This window comes from Sarcophilus harrisii, chromosome X (assembly GCF_902635505.1).
Source record: "Sarcophilus harrisii chromosome X, mSarHar1.11, whole genome shotgun sequence".
Taxonomy (NCBI): Eukaryota; Metazoa; Chordata; class Mammalia; order Dasyuromorphia; family Dasyuridae; genus Sarcophilus; species Sarcophilus harrisii.
This window is the reverse complement of record NC_045432.1, coordinates 78,147,039-78,173,740: the sequence shown is the minus strand read 5'-3', so window position 1 is coordinate 78,173,740 and position 26,702 is coordinate 78,147,039. Positions and strand designations below refer to the sequence as shown.

General features: G+C 46.9%; 1 protein-coding gene across 2 annotated transcripts in view; it reads left to right on the top strand.

Annotated features, from left to right (window-relative positions):
* Positions 1-26,523, top strand: part of LOC100916768 (ras-related GTP-binding protein A) — a 49,722-nt gene extending 23,199 nt beyond the window's left edge. For both annotated transcript variants that reach the window (XM_031944622.1, XM_031944621.1), the window contains 7 exons: positions 1,612-1,678; positions 4,220-4,442; positions 10,000-10,095; positions 12,713-12,835; positions 17,283-17,374; positions 22,971-23,086; positions 25,674-26,523. In XM_031944622.1, coding sequence (XP_031800482.1) covers positions 1,612-1,678; positions 4,220-4,442; positions 10,000-10,095; positions 12,713-12,835; positions 17,283-17,374; positions 22,971-23,086; positions 25,674-25,771 — 815 coding nt within the window. In that variant the 3' untranslated portion in view covers positions 25,772-26,523. The remainder of the gene's footprint in view (positions 1-1,611; positions 1,679-4,219; positions 4,443-9,999; positions 10,096-12,712; positions 12,836-17,282; positions 17,375-22,970; positions 23,087-25,673) is intronic.
* Positions 26,524-26,702: the final 179 nt, after the last annotated feature.

The window sequence follows — 26,702 nt, the reverse complement described above, 5'->3', positions numbered from 1 at the left end:
GAGTGGAAAGAGACTAAAAGTGGAAGAGCAGCCAGAATTCTGCCAGAGTAGGCCGGGCATGAGGTGGGGGCCATCCTGGGGCAGCGGTGTGTGAATGGAGAAGGAGCGGAGGTTTTACCCGGGCAGTGGCAGTGAGGAACTGACGAGCCGGGGTACTGGAGGGATGCTGGCATCATGGACGAGGAAGGAGTTTGGGCAGAAAGAGAATGAGTTCAGTTTCAGATGCTTATGGGACCTCTCGCTTGTGATGTCCAAAAGGTAGATGGTGTGAGTTAGGTCTGGCTATATCGCGACCTCTATACATCAAGAGATAATAACTGGGCCCATGGGAGCTTATGAGGAGAAGGTTGAGAACAGAGCCCGGGCCAGAGGGCCGCTTCTGGTTAGTGTGTGGGACTTGGCTGAAGGCCCAGTAAAGGAGACGGGAGAGGAAGAACCAGGAGAGAGTAGCATCTGAAAAGCTTAGGAAACAGGAAGTGGTGAGCACCCATGTCAGTGGTTACAATGGGGTCGCGATGGAATTGGTGTCCTTGGTGGTAATCCCGCAGGTTGGATTTTAGGCATTTCAAACCTTTTTCCTGCCAGGATGGTCCTTAGACCTTTCAGATTGCCAGGGGAGTCCTCGGCCACAAAAAGTTAAGAGACAAAGGACTCCCACACTTAGGGAACACAGAGTGAGGACCACACTTGGCTGGTGGCAAGATCAAGGCTGTGACCATCTCTATGTGTGGTTGCGGGGGACCAGAGGAGGAGGTTGAGGAAATGGATAGTTAGGATCCTGGAGGGGACTTAGGATGTCCTGGTGGAGACCCCTCATGTGAAGAAAGTGGCTGTGGGAGAGAGAGAGGCAGACAAGTCAGTGAGGAGGGGGAGACCCTGTCTTAGGGGGCAGTGGCTGGCGGGCCAATGTGACCCTCCAAGGAGGAGCGACCACTGAGACGTGGCAGCAGAAGGAAAGACCTCACCTCAGCTGCTCATTGGTTATATTGGAACAAGGAAATGGAGGCCCGGCCATGGGGGGAGCAAGGGGCCCTGGCTGATAATCCTGATGCTGACCCGCAAAGGATCTTGGACTAGCTTACGTGACCTTGAAAATTCGACTCCTCTGGCCTTAAGCATTCCAAGTGCTGAACTCAGCCTGAGGAAGGCCTGGGTTCAAATCCTACCTCCTGCACTTATTAGCCGTGTAAGCATGGCAAGTCACTTCCTTCTTAGAGTCTTGATTTCCTCACGTGTAAGATCGGTGCCTTCGGTGCCCTCCTTGTAGGGCACCCAAGGGGGATCGTGGATGGCAAGTCTGGCTAGCCATGCGCACACACATCCAGGTACACACAGAGGCACACAGACCCACATGTGCCATTCAGTAAGTAGTCTTGCCGGACCCTTGGTGGCCAGTCAGGGGAGTGGAGAGCCCTATTCCTGGCTGTCCCGAGGCTTGAGAAACAGACATGGCTGGTCGCGGGTCCTGGCCCTGTGCTAGCATGCATTCTGTCTGGGTTCCCCAAAGGCAGGCTCCCTTCTGGGCCACACAGGAGGGTTTTGTTGTCAGGGTCTTGCTGGAAGGTCTGTCTTTTTTGCAGTGTTTCTAATGCCCTTCTCTTTCTTTTCCAGTTGATGTGGAACATTCTCATGTTCGATTTCTTGGAAACCTGGTACTGAATCTCTGGGACTGTGGTGGGTAGGTATCGTTTGCTTTCTCCGGTACCAGACCAGCAGGGGGAAAAGCACAGCCATAGGCTCTGTCTTAACGGAGCCTCGGTCTCAATTTCCCCAGCTTGAGGTCTTCCTGAAACCAAACCTGTTGATGTTCCCCTGCGATGTCACGAGGGTCAGTGCGGTCCTGGGGCGCACGCTCAGCTGGGTGACCGGCTGAAAGGCAGGATCCCCACTTGCTCTAGGCCGGGTGTCCTAAGCTCCTTCGAGCACTCTCTGCCCCTAGCAGGGCTTCCTCACTGGCCCAGTGGTTGAGAAACAGCCCTTGGCTCGGTAGCTTTATGAGCTTGAAATTATCACATCTACCTGAAGCCATTGATTCCTCCTCCTTTCCCTGTCTGGAATCACATCATTTATTTAAATTTTGTTGACTTTTGTCGGGGAGGGGGAGAGGTGGAAGGTCAGGAAGAGAGTCTTAGTAACCGATATTTCCTAGAGGTTCCCAATCCAAAAGCCCCAGGGGACTGACCCAAATGCCCAAGATCAGGAGTCAGCTCCCAAAGGAATTGGGGACTGCTCCAACCACGTTGGAGAACAATCTGGCTCCGTGGCCAAAGAGTTTTAAATTACCCATAATACCCGCGGTACCTCTCCTGGGTCTGGTTCCGTAGCCGCTTAGGGGAAAAGGAAATGAATCCCTACCTTCTAAAATGTTTCTAGCAGCTCTCTTTGTGGTGGCAAAGGAGCAAAAATTGCAGGGACGCCCATTGCTTGTGGAATGGCTGAACAAGCTGTGGTATATTATTATTATGTGGGATACTATTATTATTATGTAGCATTATTGTTATTATTATGTGGTATATTATTATATGGTGATGGAGTACTATTGTGGTACACAAAATGCGGGGCTGGCACAGAAAGACTTGCATGAAATAACAAAGAGCAAAACAAGTAACAGAGTTGAACAGAGAGCAAGCAGAGGAAAAGAGATCCAAGCCAGAGGTTCTTTAGTCCTGCTAAAGGGGCTCTTGGTGTAATGTCTGAAACGTGGGTACGGGGGAAATTCTCTGTGCCGGAGAATGTCGATGGGCACAGGATTTGATTTAGCAGCTGGGAGCTGGGAGTCCTTTGCAGCATTAGTAGCAAGATGGGCTCTAGATCCCCATCCTTCCAAAAGACCACAGGCCTCCAGTTGAGAGCACCTTTTTTGCAAAATCTCAGCTTTGGTCTAGGGTCTCCTTCCCAGAATTCCCACGCTCTCTGATCTGTTCCTTACCCTTCTGGCCCAATGGTAGGCTATGCATTTCGGGCCTAACCAATAGCCTAGAAACATTTATACTCTCTTCCAACCGCTTTAAACTTCCTTTTCCACAAAAGGAGGCTACAAACATGACTAATTTTTCACATTGCATTTGCAATCAGGCTGGTCCTCCTAGTGGTTATCCCCACTGCTCGTAGTACTCGGTTCATTCAGAAGAATCTACCCATCCTTTCTTCCCCGTTTCTAACTCTTCCCACCCACGCAGATCTTTCCTTTCTTGGAAGCTCGAGGCGCCCACTCTTCACGTCACATCTTTTGCTACCTTACACATATTGCCTTTTTTCTCCAAGGAACATGTTTCCTTTCTGCGACAAGCTTCCTTGAGTGACAGAAGGGAAATAAGCTTTTTGATAGTGCTTACCAAGAGCCAGGCACTGTGCTACACACTTAGCAAATTTCAACTCATTTGATCTCTGTAACACCGTACCATTATTTCCCCTTTTTTTCCAATTGAAGAAACCGAGGTAGACCTTCCTAGAGTCGACTGGCTAGTCAGTATCCGAGGTTGAATTTGAACTGACATCTTCTTGGCTCCCAGCCCATTGCTCCACCCGCTGCAGTGCTGTTTAGGAAGGACAGTCGGCCGTTTGGGCCACAAGGAGCAGACTGGCTTTGCCAGACCGGGAGGGTTTGCTCGATCCAAGCAGTCCCCCGCGGTGTGGTCTCGGGAACGTGTTGCCAAGCCTGTTTTTGTAATAGCTCCATCTTGTCCCGTGGAAAGAGCCGCATGATGGATCAAGGACTTGCATCCGTTAAGCAATAGGACAGACGATGTAGATGGTTTTTCCTGAAACCCCAAATGGCAAGACTTGAAACTGCTAGAATCATTTAAAATAGGGAAGTATCTGTTCCATATTCCATGAGACAGATGTGAATGTTAATGTGCTACGGGAAGGTGTGGGGTTCGGGTCAGAGACGTGCCTCCTGTACTCCACTAGGCCCAGTGCCGGCCTGAGTCAACAGGAAGCCTTTGCTTTGAAGAGGGAGCGCTGGGATGACCTGCTTGAGGCTCCGCAGCTTCTCCCATGCTTTGACTTGTACTCTTTCCTTTGTGAATTTTATTCTAGCAAGAAGTCTTAACTGTGATCTTAGAGTTAGACTTGAGACACCCCCCCCTCCCCCCTACACTTCCTGAAAATGGCTGGTCTGAAATCACTTTCAGTGAACTTCAGTGAAGTAGTTCAAGGGTGTAAACGGGAGCCTGGCAGCACAAGGCCATTGATCTTCTCTGTCTGCTTTCCCCAGCCAGGACACCTTCATGGAGAACTATTTCACCAGTCAACGGGACAATATTTTCCGCAATGTGGAGGTTCTGATTTACGTGTTTGACGTGGAAAGCCGCGAGCTGGAGAAGGACATGCACTACTACCAGTCGTGCCTGGAGGCCATCCTTCAGAACTCTCCTGATGCCAAGATCTTTTGCCTGGTGCACAAAATGGACCTCGTTCAGGAGGATCAACGGGACCTGGTAAGAGGTCGCAGTGGTGGCTGTTAGGCCCCCCGAGGGGGCCCTCGGCTTCCCCTCTTTCAGAGCTGTGTGCGATGAGACGTACTTTGGGCTCCTTTGTGGTCAGAGGGAGAGGGGGGGCGGTTATCCAGCCCAGCCATATGGTGGTGCCAGATATCGCTTACTTACCTGGCAGGCCCCTCATTTCCTGTCTGCGGACTACTTCCCGTGGGCTTGGGGCCGGTGGGGGCACGGGATTTGAGGCCTAGAACCCAGGACCCTGCCCCGGGAGGAAAGAGGTTTCTGCTGTTGCCCTGTGGTGGTTTGGGTCATGGTGGGAATTGAGGCGACTGGTTTGTCGCTTGTATTCTGAGGTCGCAGCAAACTTTAATTTACAGCCGAGTTCTCAAGTGAGTGTTTTAGTTGGAAGCTGGACCAAGTGTTCCACCACATCGGGAATGGAGGCTTTGCTTTGGATTTTGTATTGTAAAATGGGCCCAGCAGTCAAGGCGGATAATACTATAAGCAGGCCTCTGGTATCTCCCTTCCCTTTCTTCCTCCTCCCTCTCCCCCTCCTGTCCCTCCCTCTCCCCCTCCTGTCCCTCCCTCTCCCCCTCCTATCCCTCCCTCTCTCTTCTCTCCCTCCCTTTCTCTTCTCTCCCTCCCTCTCTCTTCTCTCCCTCTCCTAGTTCTGTCCTTCTTGCTTCCCCCCTGTCCTCCTGTCCCTTCCATGTCCTTTCTCTTCCTTCTGCCCTCCTTCCCCTCCTGTCCTCCTCTCTTTTCTTCCCTCCCCCTCCTGTCCCTGTCCCCTCTCTCTTCCCCTCCTGTTCTTCCTCTCCCTTCCCTGCCCCTCCCTCCCCCTCTGCTTCCTCCCTCCCCCTCTGCTTCTCTCTCTCCCCCTCTGCTTCTCTCTCTCTCTCTCCTTCCTGTCCCTTCCTCTTTCCTTCTTATCCCTCCCTCTCCTTCCTTTCCTTCTCTCCCTATCCCCTCAGTCCCTCTCCCTCCCTTTCCTGTGCCTCCCCCTCCCCTTCCTGTCCCAACCTTTCCTCTCCTCTCCCCCTCCTCTCCCTCTTTCCCCTCTTCTCCCTCCCTGTTTCCATCTGTCCTTCCTCTCCAACTTCATGTCCCTCTCTGTTCAGCTTCTAGTATCTAGAGCCATCTCCTCCTGTCCAGGCTTCAGTCTTTCACTGTCCTTTCCTCCTCTGTCCCCTTCTGTTCTCTCCTGTCCGACTTGGTCCTATTTCTAGTCCTTTGCCTAGTCCGGTCCTCCTGGCTGTTCCTCTCTTTTCTTGGTATCCCGTCCTGTCCATTCACTCTTTCCCATCATCGTTGTCCCTCGTTAGCGTCTTTTCTTGGTCCAGTCTGTAGGCTCAGTCTGGTTCTGGCTGTTCGCTGGTAGTGTTGGCATGGTTCTTCAGCTCAGGGTCGGAAGTCATCGGCGTCTTGGTCCTTCGGCATGGTCTCTTCCTCTCTCCTTCTGTCCTCCCCTTCCTTCGTTGTCTCCCTCCCCCTGCCCCTGTCCTTTCCATTCCCTGCTTCCCCTCCTGGTCCTGTCCACTGAGCCGTTTAGCTCTCTTTCCTTCTGTCCCCTCCTCCCTCCTTTCCTTCCTCCTGCTGGCTCCTTCTGATTCCTTTCGTTAGCCAGTAGCCCATCTTTGCCTGCTGGCCCTACCTGCACCTCCTTTGCTTCGACTCCCCACTGCTTCTCCTTCCTGTCCCCCTGTTCTTTGTCCAGTCACCATTTTCCGTTATGCTACAGCCATCCCTTCCTTCCTAGGCGCCTTTTCTTACAAGCCCTCCAACTTCCCCTCCCTCTTCCCCTTCCTTCCCCCTCTCACCGGCCTTCCCCTCTTCTCATCCTCCTCTCCTTCCTCCCTGTCTCTTCCTTCCTGTCCCTCCCACCTCTTCTCTCTTTCCCTGTCTCCTCCTGTCCTTCCCTTCCCCTCCTTTCCTTTCTCCCTACCCCTCCAGTCCCTATCTGTTCCTTCCTGACCCTCTTTCCTCCTCCTCTCCCTTTCTCCCTGTTCTCTCTAAACCCTTCCTTCTCCCTTCGACCTGTTCCCTTCTTCCCTTCTGGACCTCCTCCCTTTTTTGGGTTTCCACTTTTTTTCCTTTTCTACGTCTCCTTCTTTCCTTCCTTTACCCTCTTTTTCCTTCACTTATTTTTTATTCGTTTTTTCCCCTCCCAATGAAGGTATGTTTCTGAAAAGTTTCCTGCACGGTGACTGGCTCGTTTTAGCTCTTTAAAAAGTGCTTGATCCCTTCCCTTTTCCTTTCCTTCAGAGGACATTCTATGGCTCCCTTATGTTTTTAGAGAGTAGAGCCAGAAGTTCAATCTGCTGTCTGCTGGCCAGGCCAGAAAAGAGCAACAAGCACCTCCCATTTGGCTGCCGACCCCCAACCTCCAAAGGGCTTTCCTGCCTCCCAGAACCCTTCTGATGATCATATTGTGAGTCGGAGCCATTTTGGCCCAGTGCTGACAGCCATGAGAAGGACCCTGGTTGCTAGACTGCCTTTTCTAATCAGAGCATCTCCCAGGGAGCTTAGGAACCGACACTGTTCCCATAGGCCGGAGCGCTTGGTAGGACCCGAGTAACGCCAGAAGCAGAGTTGTTTGCAGGGCCAGAGCCGTTGGCAGGGCCCGAGAAGCTGGCTGGGCCTGAGCCGCTGGCAGGGTCGGAGCCGTTGGCAGGGCCCGAAAAGCTGACAGGGCCCGAGCTGCTGGCAGGGCCAGAGCCACTGGCAGGGTTCGAGCTGCTCCCCTCTCTGCTGGGTGGTGCACTTCTGAAAACCCTCGTCGTCTTAGCCCCGGTAGCTGAGCCTGGCCTTCTTGCCCTTGGTTCCAGGTCCCCCTGGGGCATGTGCTCAGCCCTCCCTCGGTTCTCCCTGAGGCCTAGGTCTGAAGCCCTGCCATTGCCTCTTTTTCTAAGACCATTCGCTCTCACATCAGGACCATGTATCCTTGCAGTTTTAGAAGAAAAAGGCACTTCTGGGACCAGTGGCCCAATAGCAACTTTTGTGTTATATTGGGATATCCACAGATTTGTTTTCCAGAATTTATACTCGCGTAAACTGTATGATCTTGGACAGGTCACTTCTTTATTTTTTCCAGTTACATATAAAGATAGTTGTCAACATTCACTTATGGAAGATTTTGAGTTCCGAATTTTTTTGCCCCCTCCCTCCCTTCCTTCCTTCCTTCTCCCCTCCTCAAGACAGCAAGCAATATTATGTAGGCCATACACGGACAGTCATTTTAAACACTTTTCCATATTAGTCATATTTATGAAAGAAAAATCAGAACAAAAGGGAAAAACCACAAGAAAGGGAAATAAAAGGTGAAAATAGTAAGCTTCGATCCCCATCTAATCCCTATAGCTCCTTCTCCAGATGCAAATGGCTTTTTCCATCCCAAGTCTATGGGAAGTGTCTCGGATCATCACGTTGCTGAGAAGAGCTAAGTCGGTCATATTTGATCATCACATAATCTTGTTGCTGTGTTTAATGATCTCCTGGTTCTGCTCGCTTCCTCGGCATCAGTTTATGTAAAGCTTTTCCAGGCTTTTCCAAAATCAGCCTGCTCATCATTTTTTTCCTTTTTTTTTTTTTTTTCCAATTTAAAAATTTCAAAAAAGTTTTAATGGTATTTTATTTTCCAAATACATGCTAAGATTTCAGTATCATTTTTGTAAGACTTTGTGCTCTAGATTTTTCTTCTTCCCTCTCTGACCTCCCCTTTCCCCAAGTCAGCAAACAATATGAAGTTCCTGTAAACATATTTCCATATTTGTCATGTCGTGCAAGAAATATCAGACCAAAGAGGGGGAAAATAAAGAAAAAAATAAACAAAAAATGGTGAAAATAGTATTGGAATTGACCTAGATCATCTCACTGTTGAAAAGAGCCACGTCCATCAGAATTGATCATCGTTTAATCTTGTTGTTGCTGTGTCCAATGATCTCCTGGCTCTGCTCACTTCACTCGGTATCAGTTCACGTAGGTCTCTCCAGGCCTCTCTGAAATCATTCTGCCGATTGTTTCTTACAGAACAATAATCTTCCATCACATTCATAGACCATAACTTCTTCAGCCATTTCTCAACTTTGGGGCATCTACTCAATTTCTAGTTCCTTGTCGCTACAAGCATTTTTGTAGGGTCCTTTTCCCTTTTTTAGGATCAGAGAGGAATTGCGAAAAATCACCCTGATTGTTAGTTAGTAGGGAGGAAGGGAGCAAAGGTTGTAAACAGCATGGTTGAAGAAACTTGCTTCATTGTTCCAATGGTTTGTTAAATGTGCTTCTGGACAACACATCTGGGGGATCTTGTATTGTTGGAACCACAGCAGACCTCAGAAGTCCACCATCTAGTCCTTCCCGTGACTGAGAAATTGGACACTCAGATGGCGGAAGGCACTTGCCTGGGACTAGAGCCCTTGCTCTTTGCCCCAACTCCTCTCCTTGGCTTGGTCAGCCATTCCAGCTCGATTATTTAGCTTTCCTAGCGCTGCAGTCTCTCTATTCCAGAAGTTTCCCCATTGAGGCTGCCGTCGGGTGTAGGTGAGAAGCCGGTGCTCCTCTTGGATCATTTGGAGACTCTTCCCAGAATGGGCCCACGGCGGAAGTCCTCGACAAGATTCTCATCTGCTCTTAGCCATTAGACCACTGTCTCCTCTCTGTTGTCTTGTATGGTCTTTATGTAAAACTCTGGACAAATAAAGTTTACCGTGTTGTGCTTGCCTGAGGGACAGTCCTGAAGAAACACAAAGATAGGAGAGAGTCTCCCTCAGTTTGCTTGATGGTTTCAGCGTTAGGTGAGAGCTCAGATTGCTTTACCTGATGCCATCCTGAAGGGGAAATGAGGTCAAGCCTCGGGCTGACCCAGTGTGGCAGGAACGGAGGCAAAGAGCCTCCCTTACTCCTTTATCATTACTCTGGCCAAAGTGGGCTGCTGTCAGAAATTACAGACTGTAATCGAACTTTGCTTGCTGTCCGAGCTGAGCCTGTTGGGGACTCATTGGAGTAGTGCCTTGGGAGTGGGAATTTAGGGACATTTTAGAGATCGCCTTTGCTTCAGCAGCCAGAAGCAGCCGAGCGAGAACGTACTTCAAACACATCATTGGTTAATGACTCTTCCTTCCTACCTCCATTTCACAGTGTCCTGGGCTCTCTTACCACTCCCACCCCCATTCCCCAAATCCAAACCATCTGAAGCCATGTTTCCTGCTGTTTGCTTCAGGCTCAGATGTTCCTAGCTACGTCACGGGACAAAGGATATATTGGTATATTGTGTTTTATGTACAGAAAGATGTCACGTTATATGTTCCTTACATCTCCCGTAAAGGTTGGGCAATCCCAGGAGCTCTCCGCACTCTGTTGGACTTCAGTCCTCACCAATAGCATCTGGGGCTTACCCCTAGAGAGAGCACATTTGGGTACCCCCCTATGGTCTCCTTCAGAAGGAAAAGCAGCTGGTGACGAGATGCCGGCCCAACAATCAGACCTTCACTTAGTTTCCCCAAGGAAAGGCAGGCACAATTACTTGTTAGTCAAACCTTTTGGCCTTTGGTTTTTTCTTCAGATTTTTAAGGAACGAGAGGAGGACCTGAGACGGCTGTCTCGTCCGTTGGAATGTGCTTGTTTTCGAACGTCCATCTGGGATGAAACGCTTTATAAGGTCAGTATTTTCTTTTTTCTTTTTTTTTTTTTTCTTTTTTTTTTATTTAATAGCCTTTTATTTACAGGTTATATGTATGGGTAACTTTACAGCATTGACAATTGCCAAACCTCTTGTTCTAATTTTTCACCTCTTACTCCCCACCCTCTCCCCCAGATGGCAGGATGACCAGTAGATGTTAAATATATTAAAATATAAATTAGATACACAGTAAGTATACATGAAGGTCAGTATTTTCTCTCCAAGTTCTCTCAGTTTAAAATAGATCTCTCTAAATCATGGAAAGAGATGAACAGAATGAACGAAACACTCTCTTAACATGGGTATTTTCTCCCCAAGTTCTCCCAGTTTAAAATAGGTGTCTCTAAACCATGGAAAGAGATTCACAGAGTGAATAAAACACTCTCTAACATGGGTACTTTCTCCCTAAGCTCTCCCAGTTTACAATGGGTATTTCTAAATCATGGAAAGAGACTAACAAAGTTAATGAAGCACTCCCTACAATGGGTACTTTCTCTCCAAGTTCTCTCAGTTGAAATTGGGTATCTCTAAACCATGGAAAGAGATTAACAGAGTGAATGAAACACTCTCTAAGATGCGTACTTTCTCCCCAAATTCTCTCAATTGAAATTGGGTATCTCTAAACCATGGAAAGAGATGAACAGAGTGAATGAAACACTAAGATGGGTACTTTTGATGTGGTTTGAATGCTCTCAGTTCCTGGTGGTCAAGAGGTTAGTGGCAGTACGAGAGAGTTGTTAAATATCCCCTTTAAATCGGCCGCAGGTTTAGAGTGAAAGGATTCACTCATTCCCGAATTTTTAGTTGCAAAATGAAAGTTTATTGTTGGATAGAAATCAGTTTGCCAAGGGACTGACTTCCAGAGTGGCAAAGACCCAGTAAGAAAATGGAGTTTTGGCACTGAGAATGCTTTCTCAGTGGGCAGAAGGGCCCCGGCAGCTGAGCAAGCTACCTAGGACCATCTGCAAAGACCTTGCCTGAGGGAAGCTGTTGGGTATCTTGGTGGGGACTGGGACAGCCCAAGCTGATCAGACCAGGATTCCTCAATTGAATGAGAATTTAGAATTTCTATAGGAGTTGATTAGCCGCTGAATAGTATATCCTGGGAGGATGGGTTCTGTCTAGACTCCTTGAAGCCTGGGAGATCCTGATCTTTGAGATCAGAAAAGGGAATACAGTCTCTAAGAGTGATTATCTTAAAGGAGACACAACCGTTTCCCTCCCTCTTCATTTTCTCTCCAGATTCTCTCAGTTTAAATTGGGTATCTCTAAATCATGGAAAGAGATTAACAGAATAAAATCTTACTTGTCTAAGTTTTGACTGGTGTGAAAATTAAGCATCGCAGGTTACTTCCACAACTTCCTAGTGGGGTTTTTGGTGCTTACCCCCAACTGACTTCTGGCAGTCAGGAGGTGCTACAGTGGAGAGAGCCCTGGCCTGCAGTCATGAAGGCCTGAGTTCAAATGCAGCCTCCCGTCACTTACTAGCAGGGTACCCCTGGGCAAGTGACTTAAGCGGTGTTTGTTCCAGTTTCTTCAACTGTAAAATGGGGCTCTTTCCTCTCACGCTTGTGAAGATCAAATGAGCTCATATTTGGAAAATGCCCAGCTCAGTATCTGGCACATAGTAGGTTCCCTTCCTTCTGTTCCCTTCTCCCTTCTGGAGTCTTGCCTGAATCTGTAAAGGTTTTCCAAATCAGATTGAATTGCAGGTTTTGTTTAGACTTATTTTGATAAGGATCTTCCTGGCAGCAAATGGAGACTGAAGGCTCCCTGACCTGGGATCCAGCCCCTGGAGCTGGGAGAGAAGCCCATTCTCCAAGCTGAGGGTAGTTGGCACCTTGGTGGGATGAAACCTGTTCTCCCAGGGACCAAGTCCACAGTGACGGGAACAAGGGGTGCAGTGGCAGGGAAGCTTGGAGAGCTTAACTGGCCTGTCTGGGATCCCATGGAGGGTATTGGGAACAGGAGTTAAGCCGGGCTTTCTGAGGGGGGTCGTCCATACATATGTATACATAGGGATGCACACACACAGTATTTGTGTGTATACAGAGATAGAGACACACACACACAGGCCTTTCCCATCCCAGCTTGCTCCTTTCCCCAAGGCAACTGCTAGAGAACTTGAGGGGCTTGATGAATTTTAATGACCTGTGCTGGCCTGGATTTTTCCCTTCCAAATGTTAATGAAGGCATTCCTGTATTGAACAAAGGTTTTAATTGGAGTAACAATCAGTTGCTAATTTCCATTCACTTCCATTCATTCACCCCCTTCTTGCGGTAGACCTTTGGCTTGGTCCCTAAATCCTGAGCCTTTATTGGAGAGTTAAGTGAAAAAAGGAAATTTCACATGTAGGGCCTTGCCAAGGAGGGGAAAACCTTTGTGGAAAAGCTTCCCACGAGTTCAGTTACATTAAAATGCTTCCTGGCCCTCCGAGTTTCTTCAGTAAAACTATTTGCAAAACTTTGTCTCCCACTGGTTGTCCTTCTACAAATAAATGGCCCCCCTAAAGTGGCTTTGGGTTTCCCCGAAGCCTTTCTTTGGGAGAGCAAGCCCAGGATCTCACAGTCCTCCTTCTGCTCTTCCCCCCGGCAGGCTTGGTCCAGTATCGTCTACCAGCTCATCCCCAACGTTCAGCAGCTGGAAATGAACCTGAGAAATTTTGCTCAGATTATTGAGGCGGATGAGGTGCTTCTCTTTGAAAGAGCTACTTTCCTGGTGAGAATTCTTGGGAGTCGGGCAGGATTTGTATTAGTTGAGCAGCAGGGGCGGCAGCCTGGCTGTGGGGGGCTTCATGGGACGTGGCCATTTCTTCCAGGGTTAATGTTTCCCAAATGGGGGCAGCTCGAATGGCCCTATGGGTATTCTCCGAAGGTTTCTGTAGCAATGGGTATTATTCGCTACTTTTAGGTGTAAATGCACTTCACTTTGTAGACCTGATCATTTTGGGAAAGGGGTGATGGAAAGTGAGTTTCGCCCTCAGTTTTTTTGACTGAATTATCAACTTTGCTTGATCATATTATTTGAAAAGGTATGTGAAAAAAATAGAAAAGAAAAGGAAAAAGTACATGGTGGGAGAATCTGGATGTATTCCTTGTCCTGGGAGTGGGCAGGGAACATGCCCAAGGACTGCAGGTAATTGAAGAGCTCTCTTGTGGAACCGGAACTCTACCGACCTGGAAGGTAGAGCCAGCAGCAGTGCGTGAAAGTTGAAAGAGTCCGAGTCCAAATTTGGCATGGACCTTCCTTATCATTCGGGGCTTCAGAGGGAAAAGAGCCGCCTCGGCCGCTCTGGGCACGGGCCTCCCTCGGAGCTTCGAGGTGGAGCCAGGTGACCAATCATCTGTGACTTGAAAGATGGCATTCTTGTCGAGGGGTGCTTTGGACTAGGTACCTCTGAGATTTTGTACCCTAGCTGGGCCTTCCTTCCCTTTTGTTTGGCGTAAGCAGGTCACTTGTTCTGGTAGCCAGTAGCACCACACGCCCCGGGATGTATGGCTGGAGAGCCAAATCAAATGTCTTTTCTGCCCAACCCCATGAGGAGGGATGCTCTAACCTAAGAAATGTCCAAAGCCTCTGGGAAGTGCGTTTTCATTCGTTAAGCGTTTTGACGCTTCAAGCATAACAACAAATTCTTAATTGGATTTTTTTTGGCTGTAGGTGGAACTCTGTTCTAAATGAAATCTCCTGAAATCATTTGACAAAAAGATTAGGATTTAGCATTTTCATAAAGCTCACTTTGGAAACAGTAGGGCTTCCAAATAAAAAATAGACTTGAGATCATTTAATCCAATTACAGAAAATCCAAGCAATCTGTTCAGGGGTAGTCCCCAAAGGGACTTTGAAGCATCCCCAAGGTCATTAGTTCAACAGAACAGGTCCACTGCCTCTTTTACTTGACGGCTTGAAGATTTCCTTCTGTCTTTGGCTGCCACATGTAACGTGGCTGAGCTTGTGGTCCACTAAACCCCTTTGGGATTTTGGAGATGAACCCTATGTTGTACTTGGGAAATCGATTATTCGAACCCATAGGGAATCCTTAACACTTAGCTCTGTAAAACATCATCTGATTTGATTTGGCCCAGTCTTCTGGGAGCCTGCCTCGATCATCGTGTGTGTTAACTGTTCCTTCTAATCCAATGTCTGATTTGGTGAGGGAGCCAGCCATAGCTTGATGTGAGTTACCCACAACTGTATTAAATTGCACTGGGGTGGGGGGTACTAGAACCTCTCCAGAGTTGACATTGAGCCATTCTGTTGGTTCTTAGCTCAGCTGCTTGTACTATTGTCAGGCTCCCATTTCTCTCTTTTTGAGGAGAGACTTTATGAGACATCTTTTGGGGGGACTTTTCCTCCCCAATGGAGATTCAATCCAATCCAGGCCGATCTTGACACTAATAGATGGGCCTCTGGAGTTGACTGGGCACTGTGGGCCACTAGGTGGCCAGACTGTGTCAGCCACTGGACGAAGTCTCGGGTGCACAGACTCCAAGGCTCGCCCTCTACCACTGTGTCTCACACTACCTTAATGCCCTTATCCAAAAAAAAAAAAAATAGATTATCTGGTATAACTTGTTTTTGCTGCAGCCAGGCTGGCTTTTTGTGAGCACCTCTTCCTTCTCTAGACATTTATTAACAACCGATGTTTAATAATACATTCTGGGGTTGTGCCAGGAATTGCCACAGTCACTGATCTGTAGAGGTAGGCCCTGTTCTTTTCCTCTCTTTGAAGATCCCGACCTTTGCCCTTCTGCAATCATCTTTGCCTCTCGGTGTGCTTCTTACTTCTGCCGAGATCTCCTCTGGTGACATGGGTCGCCAGTCAGTCTTTCCGGTACCTAAAGATGGAGTTCATCTGGGTCTGGTGGCTCACCTTCACCAAGGCTATTTGCCCACTTAGCGACTGGCACTGCCTCTTGCTTTTTAGAACATACTTGTTGGGTTTTAAGTCTTGTCTTGTGAATGAGCTCCGATCCTCTAACATGGACGAGAAAGCTTCGACAGTGCCTCTGACTCTCATTCTGCTCTTTGGCAATAAAAATCCACACAAAATGGCGGTCAACTGAAGTCTTCATTGCCCAGGTTCAGAGCCATGATGCCACTGGACCACGAGTTTCTCTTTGGTCCTGGGGTCAGAGAGAACAGTGGTCAGTTCTCACCTCTGTCCCTTATTGGCTGTGTCAGTCTAGGCAAGTTGGTTAAGCCGCAATTTTCTCATCTGTGAGGTGGGGAGATATAGGACTCAATAAGGTCCCTGGGGTTTCTTCCGATTCAGGACAATAGAGCTTCAGCAGCAGGTTAAATGACTTCCCTAGAATCACCCCAGCCAGGGTCCTGAAAGATTTCAATCTTTTCTGGCTCGAAGGTCCAATGTTTTACCCACTGCACTGCCCAGCTGCCTCTAGTTGAGCCTGTTCCTAGTTCTGCTTAGAATAGAAATAATTAGCGAATGTTCATTTTTAATTATGGGGAATGGGGATTCCCACGAGCCTGCGTGCTTGGCCGAGGGAATGTTGGGTTTTGAAACATTCTGACCCGTTTCTCGCTCCCTCAAAGCAGAGGGGGCTGGAAGGAGGGCTTTGGACACTTCCCCTCCCCTTTCATTGGGGCACAGCTCTGAGGTGGGGGCTTTGACTTTTGTCACTCTGCCCTTCCTTCCCGGACTTTTGTGGGAATAATGGCCTCTGCGAGCCAGTTACGTGCTCCTAGAAGGTTGAGATTCTGGGTATTTAGGGATCCGAGTGGAACTGCTCCATTTGCTTTGGGTCTGCCAATCTGGACTCAGATCTGACCTCCGCCATTTCTACTTTTGTGACCTGAAGCAAGTCACATAACCTGTCTGGGCTTTGGTTCTCCCCTCTGCGAAATGAGTGGGATTGATTAAAGAACATTTCCAGGGCCCCTTCCAGCTTGAAACTTCTGATTCGAGGCCTTGAATAAGGAGAACTGAAAGGCTTTTGCAATGTACAAGCAGGGCCCGATGGAGCCGCGGGCAGGATTTATCAGTTGGTCATTTAGAATCAATAGTAAGAAATATCTTAAAATGGCTCCAGCTCCCAGACTAACCCACCAAAGCCTAGTTATTTGGCCTGTAATGTTGCTGAACTATACGAATACTTCAGAACTCCCAGACTTAGAGCTTTACTTTGAAGTCGCACAAGCACTAACTGAGGTTAGTGGAGGGTGGAGCTGGGGGAGATGGAGCTGGGTCTTCAGCAGGTAATAGCCGGGGTCTTGATCTTCTGTGCCTAGGGCTCAGGTTTTATCGAGGGGATGTGGATCTCTGTCCATGATGGCTAAGAGCTGCCTGGCCAGGGCGGGGGCCGGGGGAGTCATTAATAAGTAAAGGATACATTTCTTGTTCATGGAAGGCAATTTCCATAGCTATTCTATATAAGCAAATAAGCCGAGTCACAGAAACCATCTTATGCTTCAGGGGCTCAGATCTGTTAGAAACACATTTATTAATTTCCCAAGGAACCATTAGGATTGTTCACTGCGATGAGTCCCCATTTTTCTCCTCTTCTCCCATTAGCCAAGAATCCCAATTAAAGGGAAGTTTGAGACTCCATAGCTCTCTTTGGGGTGGCTCTAGAACTCTAAACAGCTCTGTAATGTCTTACATCATGATTACATCCCAAGAGAAGAGTATTTCTCTAAAGGAAAGGGGAAATAAGTGAGCCATACACTGGTAATGTTAAAGTGTGACAGATCATGGCCTCAGGGAGTCTGATGAGATTATCTCAAGTCCCTGAGATCCCAAGGGTTTCAAATTCTTAGGCCTGGAGGCATTAGAAAAATATTCCTTCAGTGTATTCTAAGCACTTGGGCCCAGACAGTTCATCCCGATTCCCACAGCTGGTGGCTTTCCCGAATTGGAGGCTTAGGGCTGAAGGCCCGGACTTGATGCTCAAATGGAGGCTTCGAGAATCTTCAGCTTTCCTGGCTTCTTTGGCCACAGGATCCCCAGTCACTCTTTGGGGATGTTCAGAAAACCGAGCGTGGGCTAAAGGTTATATTTGTCTGATGTCACGCATCTAGCGTGCAACTAAAAGGGAAGGATCTCCCACCTCAGACGGTTGTAGACAAGGGAGCTGCCCTTGCGGGACATTGTCTCTCGGGTCCTTTGTACTTAACGATGGCTGGTTCTTTTTTTTCCCCGCAGGTGATTTCCCATTACCAGTGTAAAGAGCAACGTGATGTCCATAGGTTTGAGAAGATCAGCAACATCATCAAGCAGTTCAAGCTGAGCTGCAGGTGAGAGCCTCTGGTGGTCGCCTATTTGTCCAAATGTCCTCACAGACACATTTATGCTTTCCCTATTGTATGAGGCCGGGACGGTCTGCCACCTGCACTTGGGGCTTAATATGGGCCCATAGAGAAACAGCTGTTTGTTTGACTCTTCCTTTTAGTAAGGTCTGCGTTATTTTTAATCCTGCATTGGGAATTCTGGGTTTGTAGACAGCAGTCATTATGGGGTTCCAGGGTAGGATTTTTGTCCGTGTCCTTCAGTCCCGTCCGACCCCATCTGGGTTTTTCTTGGCAAAGATATCGGAGTGGTTTGCTCATTTTATAGATGAGGAAACTGAGGCACACAGCATCAGTTGACTTGTGCGGGGGGGGTCACACAGTTAGGACAGATCTGGGACCAGATTGAATGTTCTTGACTCTGGGTCCCTATCCATAGCAGTTTGCCCCTGGCAGTACAGTTCCTAGCCCTTGCCGATGTAACTTCGACCTCATCTGAGTACATCCCATCCCGGGTTTGGCTTTCGCGGAATGTGGCGTAGAAGAAAGATGGCTAGTTCTAGAATCAAAAGATCGGGGTTCAAATGTTGGCTCAACACATAGGCAGGTTTCAATTTTAGGAGTCCAAGGTCTGGCAGTCAGTAGCAGATGAAGTCTGTAATTGAGCCCAGGTTTCCCTGTTTCCAAGTACCTGTTCTTTGTGTACCTGCACGGAACGCGAGGTACTTGTTGGTTCACTGAGTAGCGATTAGGAGACTCAGAAATGGGGACTTGAAAGCATCCAAGGAGAGGAATCCTTGTCGGAGTCTGGCCCTCATTTTTGTCCCTTGGGTGGCATTTTCCATTTGGCGGTGGCCTGCTTTTTTTTCTCTTTGGCACTCACCTTGAGTCGGGAGCTCAAGTTGTGAACACTTGCAAGGTGTTAACATGTTATAGATGTTATTCTTGATGTCTCTGGTCTGCTTAGTCAGTGCCTCGTTATTCCACGGGAATTAGCCTTGGGAGGACAATGGACCTGTAATTACATTGTTAAAGACAGAAGATAAAGCATTTTAGTGGAAATCTTTCCAAGTCTACCAGGATAGCCAAAAGGAGGCGGCCTTAATTTTCCATTTGAATGGACCATGGGTAATGGGACGTTGCCAAGACTGGGGCCTATTGAGCCTCTAACTTCAAGAAAGAAACGGCAAAGTGAAAGTTGTTGGCTTTTGATTTGGAAACCAATGGGGTCCTTTCTTTAATTATGCTTGTCAAAATATAATATGAATCTTAAGGTTAAAGAACACTTTGCTCAGGCAATAAAAAAAGCACATTAACTGATTTTTCCAAAAGTGTTTTGGGACCTCCTGGGGAATCGGCCTAATTACTCTCCTTTGATCTGCATTTCAGTAGCTGCTTTGCATTCAGATTTCCAGGAGCATTTCATTGCTCTTCTTCCCTCCCCCATTGACTTTATTATTATTATTATTATTATTATTATTTTTTATTATAGTAACTTTTTATTGACGGAATCCATGCCAGGGTAATTTTTTTTTACAACGTTATCCCTTGCACTCACTTCTGTTCCGATTTTTCCCTCCCACTCTCCACCCCCTCCCCTAGATGGCAAGCAGTCCTATACATGTTGAATATGTCCTAGTATATCCTAGATACAATGTATGGGTGCAGATCCAAACAGTTTTCTTGTTGCACAGGGAGAATTGGATTCAGAAGGTAAAAATAACCCGGGAAGAAAAACCAAAATGCAAACAGTTTACATTCATTTCCCAGTGTTTTTTCTTTGGGTGTAGCTGCTTCTGTCCATCATTGATCAACTGAAACTGAATTAGGTCTCTTTGTCAAAGAAATCCACTTCCATCAGATTACCTCTTCATACAGTATCGTTGTTGATGTATATAATGATCTCTTGGTTCTGCTCATTTCACTCAGCATCAGTTCCTGTAATTCTCTCCAAGCCTCTCTGTATTCATCCTTCTGGTCATTTCTTACAGAACAATATTATTCCATAACATTCATATACCACAATTTACCCAACCATTCTCCAATTGATGGGCATCCACTCAGTTTCTAGCTTCTAGCCACTACAAACAGGGCTGCCACAAACATTTTGACACATACTGGTCTCTTTCCCTTCTTTAGTATCTCCTTGGGGTATAAGCCCAGTAGAAACACTGCTGGATCAAAGGGTATGCACAGTTTGATAACTTTTTGGGCATAATTCCAGATTGCTCTCCAGAATGGTTGGATTCGTTCACAACTCCTCCAACAATGTATCAGTGTCCCAGTTTTCCCGCATCCCCTCCAACAATCATCGTTATTTTTTTCCTGTCATCTTAGCCAATCTGACAGGGGTGTAGTGGTATCTCAGAGTTGTCTTAATTTGCATTTCTCTGATCAATACTGATTTGGAACACTTTCATATGAGTGGTAATAATTTCAATTTCATCATCTGAAAATTGTCTATTCATATCCTTTGACCATTTATCAATTGGAGAATGGCTTGGTTTCTTATAAATTAGAGTCAGTTCTCTATATATTTTAGAAATGAGGCCTTTATCAGAACCTTTAACTGTGAAGATGTTTTCCCAGTTTGTTGCTTCCCTTCTAATCTTGTTTACATTAGTTTTGTTTGTACAGAAGCTTTTTAATTTGATGTAATCAAAATTTTCTGTTTTGTGATCAATAATGGTCTCTAGTTCGTCTTTAGTCACAAATTTCTTCCTCCTCCACAGGTCTGAGAGATAAACTATCCTATGTTCCTCCAATTTGTTTATAATCTCGTTTTTTATGCCTAAATCATGGACCCATTGATCTTATCTTGGTATACAGTGTTAAGTGTGGGTCATGCCTAATTTCGGCCATACTCATTTCCAGTTATCCCAGCAGTTTTTGTCAAATAGTGAATTCTTATCCCAAAAGTTGGGATCTTTGGGTTTGGCAAACACTACATTGCTATAGTTGACTATTCTGTCTTGTGAACCTAACCTGTTCCACTGATCAACTAATCTATTTCTTAGCCAATACCAAATGGTTTTGGTGACCGCTGCTTTATAATATAGTTTTAGATCAGGTACAGCTAGGCCACCTTCATTTGATTTTTTTTTTTCATTAATTCTTTTGAGATTCTTGACCTTTTATTATTCCATATGAATTTTGTTGTTATTTTTCTAGATCATTAAAATATTTTCTTGGAAGTCTGATTGGTATAGAACTAAATAAATAGATTAGTTTAGGGAATATTGTCATCTTTATTATATTCACTCGACCTATCCAGGAGCACTTAATATTTTTCCAATTGTTTAAGTCTGACTTTATTTGTGTGGAAAGTTTTTTTGTGATTTTGCTCATATAATTCCTGACTTTTCTTTGGTAGATGGATTACCAAGTATTTTATGCTGTCTACAGTTATTCTGAATGGAATTTCTCTTTGTATCTCTTGCTGTTGGATTTTATTGGTGATGTATAAAAATGCTGAGGATTTATGGGGATTTATTTTATAACCTGCAACTTTGCTAAAGTTATGGATTATTTCGAATAGCTTTTTAGTAGAATCTCTGGGGTTCTCTAAGTATACCATCATATCATCTGCAAAGAGTGATAATTTGGTTTCCTCATTGCCTATTCTGATTCCTTTAATCTCTTTCTCGACTCTTATTGCCGAGGCTAGTGTTTCTAATACAATATTGAATAATAATGGTGACAGTGGGCAACCTTGCTTCCTCCAGATCTTACTGGGAAGATTCCAGTTTTCCCCATTGCATATGATGCTTACTGATGGTTTTAAATATATGCTCCTGACTATTTTAGAGAAAAATCCATTTATTCCTATACTCTCAAGTGTTTTTATTAGGAATGGATGTTGGATTTTATCAAATGCTTTTTCTGCATCTATTGAGATGATCATATGGTTTTTGTTAGTTTGCTTATTGACTTTAGAGTGAGCATATTTTCTTTTAATACTCTTGTTTTTGTGCTCCTAGGTTGTCCTTCACTTCCTTGTATTTGAATTCTCAGTCTATTGTTTTCTCTTTTGTTTCTTTGGGGAAGCTTGTTATTGTGGATTCCAGTTGATTTTGTCAGGCAGAACACAAATTCTGCTCCCATAATTCTCATTTCCTTTTTGAACCACTTAGTAACAGAGCCTTGTGGTTCTAGGTTCTCCTGACATTCCACAGAATCCTGTGTCTGTCTCATCAGGCATTGGATCGGTTTCTTTTATTTTGCAGTATTTGTTCGTGGATTTCGGAACGAGTTTACTGCATTCGGAAGCCATATTTCCTGCAGTTAAGGGTTTTTCCACTTGATTTATCTGTTTATGTTCAAGGTCTTTGAGTTTTGTTCTTGAAATCTCTGGTCCTTTCAGTTCCCCCGCCCCTCTATTTTCCTTATTGCTCACTTCCTGACTCCCTCCCTGCTGCTGCTGGTTTCCTTGGGGACTGGATCTCCGAGTGTGTCAGTTTGTTTCCACACTGGGGATTTCATGGTTCACCAGCCTGGCTCTCTGCCCCAGCTGACTTTTGGGTGGTCAGAACCACCCAAAATATATTGGATAACATACTATATCTCTCTCCTCACACACTCCTTCCCTCCCCCTGCCCCCATCCCACATGCAAAGTGTCCTGCCCTGATGCCCTGTCCCATTCTCTTTGTTCCTTAATATTCTGTCACAGCACTGGCAGTTTAGAGCCTTCTTTCGTCAGTACCGGTTCTTCTGGGTTTTAGCCCCTAGCAGGGCTTTTATTCTAGAAGGACTTTGGCCAAGCTAACTGTTGAGGCAAGAGCAAACTTCCACAGCCTGGAGCCCTGGGTCTTGATGGCACAGGAAAGAGGGAGGGGAACCTGGGATATAAGGATGGTTTTTGATGTCAGTTTGTGTTGTGTCCTTGATTCTGCTTCTATCACCTTGCTGGCAATAACGTTGGAGCTGAGGGGGAGATACCGAATGAGCTTGAGCTCAGGGAATATTAGTTTTTAGGTTTGGGGGATTTTTTTTAACCTTCTTTTGGATTCTGGGTATCCTACACCATGGAAATAAAAGTAGCTGAAGTTCTTTATCTTTGGTGCATCATTTGGGAAATGAGTGGACCACAACATAGCATTTCCACTCTGTCTGTTGCCGTTTGCTTGCGTTTTGGTTTTTCTTACCAGGTTATTTTTACCTTCTTTCTAGATCTGATTTTTCTTGTGCAGCCAGATAACTGCATAAATATGTATACATATATTGCATTTAACATATACTTTAACATATTTCACATGTATAGGACTGCCAGCCATCTAGGGGAGGGGGTGGGGGGAAGGAAGGGAAAAGTTGGAACAGAAGGTTTTGCGAGGGTCAATGTTGAAAAATTACCCATGCGTGTGTTTTGTCAAGAAAAAGCTATTACCAAAAAAAAAAAAAAAAGAAATATTTAAGAGGTCAGGGGATCGATTGGAGAAAATTACTTGTCCGCCATCTTGTTGTTCACATGACCCAGAAGTCATCTGATCGTTGGCTTTAGAAATCCTTTAGAAGGTTTTATTTAGGGTCTATGGAGCCAAGGGAGACGGTAGAAAAGATGGGATTCTCTGGCTTTGTTTTGAAATAGCTTTTATCCTTTCCCTTCAGTAAGCTGGCAGCCTCCTTCCAGAGCATGGAAGTCCGGAACTCCAACTTTGCTGCTTTCATTGACATCTTTACTTCCAACACCTATGTGATGGTGGTCATGTCTGATCCATCGATACGTAAGTAAAGAAAAACAAACAGCTTACGAGTCTCTCAGTGGTATTGCTTTTCTCTCACTAGAACGGATAACAGTCCCCAGAACAGATTGTGGATAATCTAGGCTTATCTGGGAGGTAGGAAGGAAATCCCAGGCTTTACGCCTTGTGATGCAAATCTTAGGCTGACTGGTAATTGGAGCTGCTGGTGTTAGAATACTGAGATGCCAGCTGGCTTTGCCGGATTCTTAGGACACTGCGTGGACTTGTCCATCCTTCTTCCCAACCCAGAGGTGCCATTTTCTCAGTTTGTGCTCTAGGACGAAAATGTGTTGGCACTCAGGCTTCGGCCGCTGGAGCCAGAGTAGCCGTGGGATCCGGTGCTAATTCCACTTTGCTCTACCTTTGATCCTACCTTAGACTGCCGAGATCCGAGGGCCCCACCGCTGATCAGTACCTAGAATGGGTTTCTTTAATTTCCCTTTAATTGAATTGATGATGGTGGGAATATACAGATGTCAACACTCCTCTTTCATCAGATTTTTCCCAGAGAGGGAGGGTTGTCAATGAAGAGTCCTCGTGCCTTTAGCCCAGATCTGTGATTACATTATGAATGACAGATTCTTCTCAGCCAGCTCGGGGGGAGGGGGAGAGGGGGGTTGCCTTCACACACCCACACCCGCTGCTCCTCTATTCCCATCTTTAAAACTAAGCTCCAGCTTCCCAGTTCTGGATATTGGATGAGGCACTTTTCCCTAATCTGCTCAGGAAAGGACATGTGTGAATCCTTTGGGGCCTTCCTCTTCTTGCCTCTGGTTTTCCTCAGTAAGAAAAAAAGGCATTTTGTCTCAGTGTTTTAGGCCCGGCCCTGAAGGCTCTATGTACCCTCCTCACTTAAACAAATGCAGAAAGGGGGCTGGCCAATATTTGATCACTTGCAAGTGCGTATTTGGATATATTTTAGAGTCTAAATAAGGTGGCTTCCAGATCTATTAGGAGGACTACTGTGTGCAAAAAAGGAAACAGGAAATTAGGAATTTACAACCCTTACCTTGTGAGCTCGGGAGGTAGAATGGCCTGATCTGGACAGAGGACAGAGGAGTTAAAGGGAAGACTCAGGTTGTGAATCTTGGATGCTGGGTGAATGGCAGATGATCCTGCGGCCAAATAGGAAAGCCCAAAGGAGGGTGAGCCGCTTTTGGACAGAGGCCATCGTTTCCGATTCCCCTCTGTTATAGCTCCCTGTTGTATATTCCCCTCCGGTAGAATGAAAGATCTTGAACTCATTCTCTGTACCAGCCAAATGGCCTGCTGCTCTATGGCCTGGGCCCAAGCCTGGGATGTCCCCCCGCCTTACCATCACTCTGGGGGACCCCAACTGTACCAACCAAGTGGCTTGCTGCTCTATGGCCTGGGCCCAAGCCTGGGATGTCCCCCCGCCTTACCATCACTCTGGGGGACCCCAACTGTACCAACCAAGTGGCTTGCTGCTCTATGGTCGGCCCAAGCCTGGGATGTCCCCCCGCCTTACCATCACTCTGGGGACCCCAACTGTACCAGCCAAGTGGCCTGCTGCTCTATGGCCTGGGCCCAAGCCTGGGATGTCCCCCCGCCTTACCATCACTCTGGGGGACCCCAACTGTACCAACCAAGTGGCTTGCTGCTCTATGGCCTGGGCCCAAGCCTGGGATGTCCCCCCGCCTTACCATCACTCTGGGGGACCCCAACTGTACCAACCAAGTGGCTTGCTGCTCTATGGTCTGGGCCCAAGCCTGGGATGTCCCCCCGCCTTACCATCACTCTGGGGGACCCCCAGCTTCTTCAAGGCTACACTCAGGTACTAGCTAGCACCTCGATGTGGCGGGCGCTCCTGGCGGCCCTTGCCCCCCTCCTTCTCAGGACACGACTTGGATGTCATCGGCCAGCTTTGCTGCTCGGGAGGGCAGAAGTTCTGTGAGAACAGGGCCCGGCACAGAGAGCTGCTCAGTGCTGGTCAAATGCAAGAAGGCCCGCCCTAGAATATTTGGGAGCGCTGCTTCATCTGCTGCCCATTTTAAAGAGTGAGGTCCTTCCACCGCAAGCAGGCCTTTTCCTCGGATTTAACAATGCAACTTATTCTTTGGGGATTAAAAGACCTGTGTCTGGAAAGATTGTTAGGCTCAGTTTCCCTTTGGATGGATTTTTCTGGACTTCGGAGCCTTGGCTCTTAACCAGTGTCGTAGGGTCTAGCTTCACTCTCATGTTTGTCTTGCTCTCCCGTTAGACTTTGCAGAGTGATTCATAGAACAAAAACTAAGCGAACTTCATTTAGAAAAGGTTTTGAGCAGGACCTCAATTTCCCTTTTGGGAAACGTCATCCTCATTTCCCTCGCTACCAAAGTGATTTTGCTGGAGCCCAACAGCCGGGTCCCCTTTTTGGTACTGTGGCCACCCGTGGGGACATGAGGGTACAAATGGGCCGGGCCTCGAGGGGCTTCTTTGCTGCAACTCTGAACTGGATCCCAAGCCCCCTTGAGATGTAACCACTTAGGCCGGACAGTGGCGGTCTGGCCTCCAGACCGGCACTTCACGCCTGCTTTGTGTTCTCTTTCCCCCCTTTCCCCTCCCATAGCTTCTGCAGCCACCCTGATCAATATCCGCAATGCCCGGAAACATTTCGAGAAATTGGAGCGAGTGGATGGACCAAAGCACAGCCTTCTCATGCGCTAAGTGTGATCATGTGACACATTGGGAAACATCGGAACTCCATTGTGTTCTGGGTTTGCTCTTGCATTTTGAGATTTTAATATTGCCATTATGTATTCAAGCTTTGACAAAAGTACTGCTTGTCTCCTAGATTTTTTTCCCCCTGCTCCTCCCCCCTTCCAAATAAAACCCCAGGTGTACTTACCACCCCTCCCCCCCCATCTACCTGTGCACTTCTCCGTGCATATTATAGCCACTTACCTATAATCCGGTGCCCCCCAGGCCCACGGATATAGGGCGTGATTTCCTTAAACATCATCTGAAGATCTACCAGATCATGAAGAAGGTCTTCAAGTAACAGGAAGGGGTCCTGGGGCACGAGGGGAGGGGACTTGCAAATCTTGTATTAACTTAGTTCTAATAGTGATGCATGCCGAGCTTTTCCTTTGGAATATTCTGCCTCTGATTATGAATGACATAAATGGAATTTTGCTCTTTTATTAACCAAATGCTAGAAAGCATTTTCGAATCCTTCCTTGTTCTCTATTAGAAAACATTTACTCCTTAGGGCCCCCTACTTCCCCGCCCCTTGCATGTATTTATCTTTCCATTGTATTGGTTTTGTCCATTTTGCCATTGGATCTTCAGGAATCCATCCCCAATTTATTCCTGGAGCAGTCCTATGTTGTTACTCCCCTCGATGGCAACTTTTTAATCACTCTTATATTATCTGTATTAACCTTTAGACAAAATAAAGTAGTTATGGCAAAAAGAAACGTGAATGTTTCTGGCTTTCTGAGATGGTTTTGGGGTCACCTTCAAGTAAGATGTCAGGGAAAGAGGGACTCGCATCCAGAAGTGCCCCGGCCTGGGGGCCTCCTCCTCCTGCCTGTGGTGTCATGGCTCCCGAGCACCTGCCATCTTGTGGGGTGAGCCACAGTAGGCATGGGGGGCA